Source organism: Culex pipiens, chromosome 2 (genome assembly GCF_016801865.2).
Source record: "Culex pipiens pallens isolate TS chromosome 2, TS_CPP_V2, whole genome shotgun sequence".
Taxonomy (NCBI): domain Eukaryota; kingdom Metazoa; phylum Arthropoda; class Insecta; order Diptera; family Culicidae; genus Culex; species Culex pipiens.
Genome location: NC_068938.1, coordinates 98,379,425 through 98,389,261, shown reverse-complemented (window position 1 = coordinate 98,389,261; position 9,837 = coordinate 98,379,425). Strand labels below are relative to the sequence as shown.

Sequence of the window (9,837 nt, the reverse complement as noted above, 5' to 3'; positions counted from 1 at the left end):
CCAAAAATGTTAAAGATGATTTAAAAAGTTTGTGTGGTATACCCACAAATATTTTTTTTCAAAAACGTTGAAATTTTCCTAAGTCGGGATAACCGAAACGAAACTATTGGCACTACGCCCCCCGGGGCATGGCCTTCCTCTAACGTGGGATTTCTGCTCCAGCGCCTCTGACGAGACAGGAGAAACCGGGACCGACGTTTTACTTCACCATCCGATAGAAGCTCAGTGGATAAGGCGGGAATCGAACCCGCGTCTCATAGCATCATCGGGATCGGCAGCCGAAGCCGCTACCCCTGCGCCACGAGACCCACCCCCCAAGTCGGGATAACCAAATACTTTGAAAAACGAGTCAATCTAAAGATGATTGAATTTTGGTGAATTTCAATTCAGTTTCATTTTAATTACACTTATTTTTCAATCTTGTTATTTTTCAGAAGCTTCAAGAACTGCAAGCACAGGCCGTTCATCAATGACAAATCATTTCCATTTTTTCACTAACTGCAACTGCTGCACTAAAAATGGTATGAAAATACCAAATTTTGGTATTACCTACTTGTGCAAATATCAGCGACCAAAATGTGCTCTTGGTTGCCCAGTAATAGATGGTAAAATACCATGAAATCATACCAAAATCATGTATGTGGAAGACCACAGAAATACCAAAATATGATTTTCCAAGGGCGCGGGAATACCTAAAATTAAAACCATGGCAATACCAAGTTTTGGTATTCAAGCAATGTTCAAAAACCCAGAAGACCTCAACTTGGTATTGAAATGGTTCTATTTTGAGGTATTATTTTACCTTTGGAATAACGTGGTTTGGTATTGTTGTGCCCTTCCACATACAAGACTTTGGTATGATTTCATGGTATTTTACCATCTATTACTGGGCAACCAAGGGCACATTTTGGTCGCTGTTATTTGCTCAAGTAATACCAAAATTTGGTATTCCCGTGTTATTTACCCCTGCTCGGGAAGGTAATCCGCGCGGGGCTTCGTGCTTGATCGGAGCGTCGAGGAGGAAACAAAGCAAAATTTATCGACGGCTTAATTACTGGGGCATTGCGGGAGCTGTCAGGATTATCAGAGGTTCGAGTGTCTGTGATTGTGTGTGTGTACTTGTACGTGTGCAATGTTCGAAACTAGATACCCGAGCAGGGGTAAATAACACGGGAATACCAAATTTTGGTATTACTTGGGCAAATAACAGCGACCAAAATGTGCCTTTGGTTGCCCAGTAATAGATGGTAAAATACCATGAAATCATACCAAAAGCTTGTATGTGGAAGGGCACAACAATACCATACCATGTTATTCCAAAGGTAAAATAATACCACAAAATAAAATCATTTCAATACCAAGTTGAGGTCTTCTGGATTTTTGAACATTGCTTGAATACCAAAACTTGGTATTGTCATGGTTTTAATTTTAGGAATTCCCGCGCCCTTGGAAAATCATATTTTGGTATTCCTGTGGTCTTCCACAAACATGATATTGGTTTGATTTCATGGTATTTTACCATCTATTACTAGGCAACCAAGAGCACATTTCGGTCACTGGTATTTGCACAAGTAATACCAAAATTTGCTATTTTCATACCATTTTTAGTGCAGCAGTTGCAGTTCGTGAAAAAAACGTAAATGATCCTTATGCAACAACCAAATCTACTCACCTGATGATTCCATGTTGTTTTTAGTGATATTCTTCACCACACCGAATGCATTTGTCATTGATGAACGGCTGTACTTGAAGTTCTTGAAGCTTCTGAAAAATAACAAGATTTAAAAATAAGTATTATTAAAATGAAACTGGATTGAAATTCACCAAAATTCAATAATCTGTTGATTGACTCGTTTTTCAAAGTATTTGGTTATCCCAACTTAGAAAAATTTCAACGTTTTTGAAAAAAATATTAGTGGGTATATCACAAAAAAAAATTTAAATCAGCTTTAACATTTTTGGGTTTCAAGTCATTTTAGCGCAAAATTAATTATCTCGTCAAAAATTTAAAAAAAATCCATAGTTTCAGAGAAAATTGATGAAACCTTTCAATACCAAAATAATACCAAAATGTGGCATCCTGACTAAGAAATTTTTCCACAATGTCAAGTCATTTCTGTAGGGGGTATATCAAAAATGTTTAAAATCAAGTTTGAAATTTCCGGTTTTCAATGAAAGCATTCGCTTTGAGACATCATTTTAGCGCAAAATTAATTATTTTGTCAAAATTGGTCAAAATTTTCCCATAGTTTCAGAGGAAATTGATAAAACACCTTAATACCAAAATAATACCAAAATGTGCCATCCTGACTTAGAAAATTTTCCACAATTTTAAGTCATTTCTGTAGGGGGTATATCAAAAATGTTTAAAATCAAGTTTGAAATTTCCGGTTTTCAATGAAAGCATTCGCTTTGAGACATCATTTTAGCGCAAAATTAATTATTTTGTCAAAATTGGTCAAAATTTTCTCATAGTTTCAGAGGAATTTGATAAAACACTTTAATACCAAAATAATACCAAAATGTGCCATCCTGACTTAGAAAATTTTCCACAATTTTAAGTCATTTCTGTAGGGGGTATATCAAAAATGTTTAAAATCAAGTTTGAAATTTCCGGTTTTCAATGAAAGCATTCGCTTTGAGACATCATTTTAGCGCAAAATTAATTATTTTGTCAAAATTGGTCAAAATTTTCCCATAGTTTCAGAGGAATTTGGTAAAACACTTTAATACCAAAATAATACCAAAATGTGGTGTTCGACCATTGACAAATTCTGCAATTTTGCAATATCAAAACAATACCTTAAATTGGTATGATACCACATTTTGCTCTTGCATAATCCTTAAGACAAATTTTTAAGGGTCCAGGAATACCAAAATTTGGTATTGATACCAGAGAAAGGTATTATTACGCATTTCCCTTGTTATTTACCCATGCTCGGGTAGTGATAATCTCTCGTTGAATGGCTGTTTTTCAATTTTTTTTTCTGTATTTAATCCACAGACTGCAATACGTTTTTCATTTACTGCGGAGTGTAAACTTTTATTTTTCCATTTGATAAAAGTTCAAGTACGTACATAGCCAACAATTCGCCAGCAAATCACGGTGAAATCGGTGTGGAATTAACTTTGCACTGCGATATACATCCATCCTAGTACAGTGTGTGCAAAAGTGGGGGCAGGTTTGCACCTTGGCTGTGCTATTTATATTCGGAAAAGATTGGCTGTAATTACCTTTGTGAAAGGGGGAGTGTAATTTATTAGATCTTGATAAATGGATTTTTGTTTTGAACAGTGCTCGTGGGTAATGAGACAACGGATACTTGAACCAGATTGAAAACAAAATACCTGAAGATACAACATGTTACGGAAATGTCATAAATGAATGAAATGAATGAAATGAATGAAATGAATGAAATGAATGAAATGAATGAAATGAATGAAATGAATGAAATGAATGAAATGAATGAAATGAATGAAATGAATGAAATGAATGAAATGAATGAAATGAATGAAATGAATGAAATGAATGAAATGAATGAAATGAATGAAATGAATGAAATGAATGAAATGAATGAAATGAATGAAATGAATGAAATGAATGAAATGAATGAAATGAATGAAATGAATGAAATGAATGAAATGAATGAAATGAATGAAATGAATGAAATGAATGAAATGAATGAAATGAATGAAATGAATGAAATGAATGAAATGAATGAAATGAATGAAATGAATGAAATGAATGAAATGAATGAAATGAATGAAATGAATGAAATGAATGAAATGAATGAAATGAATGAAATGAATGAAATGAATGAAATGAATGAAATGAATGAAATGAATGAAATGAATGAAATGAATGAAATGAATGAAATGAATGAAATGAATGAAATGAATGAAATGAATGAAATGAATGAAATGAATGAAATGAATGAAATGAATGAAATGAATGAAATGAATGAAATGAATGAAATGAATGAAATGAATGAAATGAATGAAATGAATGAAATGAATGAAATGAATGAAATGAATGAAATGAATGAAATGAATGAAATGAATGAAATGAATGAAATGAATGAAATGAATGAAATGAATGAAATGAATGAAATGAATGAAATGAATGAAATGAATGAAATGAATGAAATGAATGAAATGAATGAAATGAATGAAATGAATGAAATGAATGAAATGAATGAAATGAATGAAATGAATGAAATGAATGAAATGAATGAAATGAATGAAATGAATGAAATGAATGAAATGAATGAAATGAATGAAATGAATGAAATGAATGAAATGAATGAAATGAATGAAATGAATGAAATGAATGAAATGAATGAAATGAATGAAATGAATGAAATGAATGAAATGAATGAAATGAATGAAATGAATGAAATGAATGAAATGAATGAAATGAATGAAAATCCATGCCATCAATCAAATCCATCCCATCCATGCCCATCCATGCCCAGCATGCCATCCATCCCAGCCATCCCAATCCATGCCCATCCATCCCATCCATCCCATCCATCCCATCCATCCCATCCATCCCATCCATGCCCATCCATCCATCCATCCCATCCATGCCATCCATCCATCCATCCCAGCCATCCCATCCATCCCATCCATCCCATCCATCCCATCCATCCCATCCATCCCATCCATCCCATCCATCCCATCCAGCCCATCCATCCCATCCATCCCATCCACCCATCCATCCCATCCATCCCATCCATCCCATCCATCCCATCCATCCATCCATCCCATCCATCCCATCCATCCCATCCATCCCATCCATCCCCATCCCATCCCATCCATCCCATCCATCCCATCCATCCCATCCATCCCATCCCATCCCATCCATCCCATCCATCCCATCCACCCATCCATCCCATCCATCCCATCCATCCCATCCATCCCATCCATCCCATCCAGCCCATCCATCCCATCCATCCCATCCATCCCATCCATCCCCAGCCCCATCCCATCCATCCCATCCATCCCATCCATCCCATCCATCCCATCCAGCCCATCCATCCCATCCATCCCATCCACCCATCCATCCATCCCATCCACCCATCCATCCATCCCCAGACGCTCAAACAACCCCAAACCAACCCACAACAAGCACCTGCTAAACCCCCCCCTACCCCCCATCCCCTACAACCCCCGCAAGACCCCCCCCATGCACCCGGCCACAACACGTAGACCATGTGCCAACCATGCCCCTGACCCCGCCCTATGAGTACACCTAGCGCTCACACACGAGGACGACAACAAACGGGGAATTCGCCATTCAAGGCCAAGTGAAGGCCAAGGAACAATTCCCATCTTTGCGAGCAGCACGGCTAAAAACTACTTAGTGTGTGTTGTTTGTTTAGATGCTCGAAAAGAATCTTAATGAATTGTATATGATTATTTATAAAATTCATTAAAAATCATCAAAAAAATAAAATTTGAAAGACAAAATTATGAAAAATCGCTCCTTACATTTTTTTTTTATTTTTATAGAAACTTTGTTACGACGGGGGGAGGGGGGAACAAAAAATTCATTTTTTGCGTAACATAACAAAAAAACGCTCCCTTATGACAACTAAAATACACTTCAAGAGAGTCGATAAATAATGAAAAATAAAGAAACGAAAGAAGACAGATGACAGATGATATATCCTTAGAACTAAAATAGTTTTTTAATCTCATTTTAATTGGGAACAATATTGAGAAAAAAATCAAATTTTCAGTCTGATTTCGTACGATTAGATGCTGGTTGTATAAATTTACACAAACTAAACTAACGATCCAGGAAATAAACAATTATTCTAGAGGACCTCTACTCTCTGTAGTTGAAGTGCCTTGTGGATGAAAACAAAGCCAACTTGAAGGATCAACTCACGCTTCGCTGCACTTTACAGTACTGACTGACGACAACAACGATGCACTTGTGCAAACACATAGCTCCGACGACTGCAAGGACGAACTTCTGCGGAGGCTTTTAGAGCAATGATTTTATTGTTTGTTGAAACATGGCACTAACAATGCACAGTTCACTCTCTGTGTGGGCAGAAATATGTTGAAATGCAACTCGAGATATCTGTCATTCCTAGTGCACAAGGCTCCGTGTGTCATCCAAGCGGACTTAAAAGGGCCAATCAAGCCAATACTCGTGGATCCGTGAGCCTAATCAACCACATTCATCATTATTTCAGTGGACATAAATCTATCGAGGATTTGTTCCAATTACCAGCTGTTTATCATGCGTGCGGGTGTTTGTGTTCAATCCCAGGAACATCCTTCAAACAATTAACCCATTTTCCGGCGACAGAACAAAGACAAGCAATCAAACTATTCATTTCAATTAATGCACTAAACCACTCATTGCCCGACAGAGCGTGAGTGTACTATTAGCTAATGCTCACACGAATACACCTTAACGCACACGAGCTCATGTCTCATGAAATACGCGTAATTAACGGCCGCTCCACGATTGCCCTGTCGTCTCAAAGTCGAGTAACATGCAAAACATATGTCAGAATATCGTACACGCAAACGGGCAGCAGGCATTAATCTCTCGCAAATTATGCACGGCTTCGTGATTCTTGTTATGTTACCTTTGTATCTCAGATTGGTAATCAATTTAACTGTGTGTTTTTTAGCGGTTAGGAATAAGGTTCAAGTTCATTACTTGTTTGAATATACATTTTCACAACAATAAACTTATTTTCAAAATGTTCAAAGCGCAGTTATCTTTCGTTAATACTTATAAGATTTACAAAACAAACAAAATGAAGAAGTCTAAGATATTCCAAAGGTTTAAATTAGAAATATGGATATTTGTTCAATGAAGCATATTGCAACTCTGGCCTAAGGTATGAGATTTTAGTAAGTAAATCTTTCCCAGTTCCTGAGGGGAACACCCTTGAAGAGTATCGGGGCCGGCATTTACAAGGCGGATTCAGTGGCAGTTTCATTCTCAACTTAATGTTAACATGTTAGGGTTAATGATAACATTCCATAGGTCGCCTCCCTAAGGTGTCGTGATAAGGTCCAGTTTGTGACGATACACTACCTTCCCTTTACTAAGCAATCGATTCCAGAAGGGAAAAGATCACCAGTTGTGTTGGTCCGAGCCGGGATTTGAACCCCGATCTACCGCTTACGAGGCGGAAGCGTTACCACTGGGCTACGTGGCTCGGTCAACCATGAGATTTTAGTCGTTATTAGATAATCTATCACATGCATAAATTCATGTTGGAAACCCTACTAAGAGACATCGATATAAATCGATTAAGTTCCCTCCACAATGGCAATCACCCTTAGGTAATCCATTCAAATGAAATCTTAATTTATATATTACGCCTACCTTTGATCTCACCGGAGATAAATGCAATTATCCTTCCACTTCTTGATTTTCTTCCCTGTCCGCATCACGCTACAAAGGATGATTAGTTAAGGGGGCACTTGATTCGTGTCCGGACATTTCACGTCGTCATCTCCTTGCCGTCACGTCAAGTGGGATTGCTGGCTGATGCTGTCGATTGTGCGTTGCCGTAGTTGCCACTATCGATTACAATCTCGTCCCTGTGGAAGCTCTTCCTGGTGGGACCTGTCCGTCGGTCGCGTCCACCTTCTGGTGTCCTGATTGTTGATATGTGATATAGTGTTACTTTATTAACATTTCAAAGGGGACGTTAATTGTCGTGTGTAGTCATTTGCATGCATCTGTGCAATCATTTATGGGGAGGTTAGGGATGGTCAGTTTCAATTTGATAACTGTTTATTTTTTTAATGGAGGCGCATGGTACTTTTTAAATTTTCATCCGAAATTAATTTTTAATTTATTTTTAAATCAAAATTTATTTATGGACATCCCAACGATTTTACTAGCAAAGCAAGGGAAATGTGACACAGTTATGTCAATCCTTGTAATTCCCTCGTAGACACAGCACCTGCTGCTGCTCCGACCCAATCGAGACCCTTTCCCAACTCTCGAACTATATCAGTTTCTGATTTCCCGTTTGTTACAGCGATAAGTTTAATTAGAGGAAATTATTAATAATTACTCATACTGTTGCCACTGAGCGGTTGGTTGGTCCAACTTCCTCCTTTCCGCAGAGAGCTTGGTGGCATTCTGGGAGAGTGAGGTTAGCTGTTTACTTTGTATCAGAGCAGATCATCGAGGTGATGGCGGATGGTGACACGTGAGCGACCAGATCTGCATCGGACACGACAAACTTGTTTCGTCCGGGGACACGAGCACACACAAACACACACATTTACGCATAACATGGCGACACTACAAATCACGGGGGAGCACACGAAGGTGTGCGTGTTGCTGGGGATTCGGGGACATGGTTTGATTAAATTCAAAATTTTGGCTGAGAAAATTCTCAAAAGCCAAACATTCAAAATTACGCCATTTTGAAATGTTAGTCTTGATTGAAATTTTTTGGAAAATATTGTTTTCAACAAGATCTAAAAAGGATAAAATACGTTAGAAAATGCTGGGTTGTTTGGGTGAGACTTAGAAAACATCAATTTTCCTGTTTTAAAACATGGCAATATCTCAGCAACTAAGGGTCGTATCAACAAAGTTCAAAAAAGTAAAATATAGAGAATTTTCTCAGATTTTCAAAAATATGTTTTTTTAAAGTGGGCAAACATGTGCACTTATTTAAAATAAAAATGAAAAACTGCGACTATTTTAAGTAACCTTAACTTTAACTTGAAAACGGTGCACTTTATCAAAATTTCACTAAATTGCAAATTTTATTTAACGTCGAAAAATGAAGTTGAAATTTTTTTGCGAACAATAATTTATAAATCGGTCAAAGATTTTATGCAAAACCAGGTTATTTCTGTAAAGTTGGCGTTTGATGTCCTCTGAAACATATCAGAAATAAAAAAAAAAATAATAAAACAAAAGATAAATTAGAAATCACCAAATTTGTTTTTACCGTGTTTCATTTTCTTTTTCAGTGTAGTCTTTATCTATACCTACAACTTTGCCGAAGACACCAAATCGATCAAAAAATTCCTTCAAAAGATGCAGATTTTAAAATTTTCATACATCATTTTTCTATGGACAGTAGGGTGCCCAGAAAATGGGACTTTTTTTCAAAACCTCGCTCCACAAGCTGATTATTTTAGGACTCTGGGCCAAATATGAGCAAAATCGGTCAACATTTACCCATTGATACTCGGGGGTGAAGTTTGCATGGGAAAAATCGAAAAAATGTATGTAAAACCCAATTTTCTTACGGTTTGGTCTGCATGGTCTGCTATTTCTATCCAAAGTTTGTAGAGCATACCAAAGCTGTAAAATTCGATCCTCAAAAGTTATTAGCGATTTAAAAATGTCATTTTTGTATGAAAAACGTTTTTTTCACCAACTTCAGGCTCGGGTATCAATGGGTTAACCTCAACCAATTTCGCACAAAATTGGCACAGATGGACAGCTCGATGCCTCTGTGCTCTGATGTACTAACTGACTTTTGGGCCAAAATGAGTAAATGATGCAATCTTCTAGCTAATTAAATTCCCTACAAAACGCTTCTAAGAGATCTGAAAAATTCGTTTCCTACGCGGAGATATCGCCCTGCAACCATTTGTACTAACTGACATTTTCGAACGCATCATGGATGTGCTCTCTTATTTTTCATCATGGCTTGACCTTTTGAAAACACGCAAATCCATAAAAATACGATCATACTATAATATTATGGTAAATTGCCAGGTGTCCTTACTAGTTTGAGCAATATTATGGAGCACTATTTTGGAAGGCAATTAGCACAAGTGTGCACATTTGGATACGTGAAGAAGTTGTAAGTTAGACGA

The 9,837-nt window shown here is 37.1% G+C and overlaps 1 protein-coding gene across 1 annotated transcript; it reads left to right on the top strand.

The window, feature by feature from the left end:
* Window positions 1-3,651: 3,651 nt before the first annotated feature.
* On the top strand, window positions 3,652-5,248 carry LOC120416866 (uncharacterized). The gene is made up of 3 exons (XM_052706946.1): window positions 3,652-3,912; window positions 4,321-4,685; window positions 4,879-5,248. Exons 1-3 carry the CDS (start codon window positions 3,652-3,654, stop codon window positions 5,246-5,248), a joined length of 996 nt encoding a protein of 331 aa, XP_052562906.1.
* The last annotated feature ends 4,589 nt before the right edge of the window (window positions 5,249-9,837 follow it).

Coding starts and splice junctions, on each gene's coding strand:
- LOC120416866 (XM_052706946.1), top strand. CDS start 3,652: ATGAATGAAATGAATGAAATGAATGAAATGAATGAAATGAATGAAATG. Junction 3,913..4,320: donor AAATGAATGAAATGAATGAA/ATGAATGAAATG, acceptor ATGAATGAAATG/AATGAAATGAATGAAATGAA. Junction 4,686..4,878: donor CATCCCATCCATCCCATCCA/GCCCATCCATCC, acceptor TCCCATCCATCC/CATCCACCCATCCATCCCAT.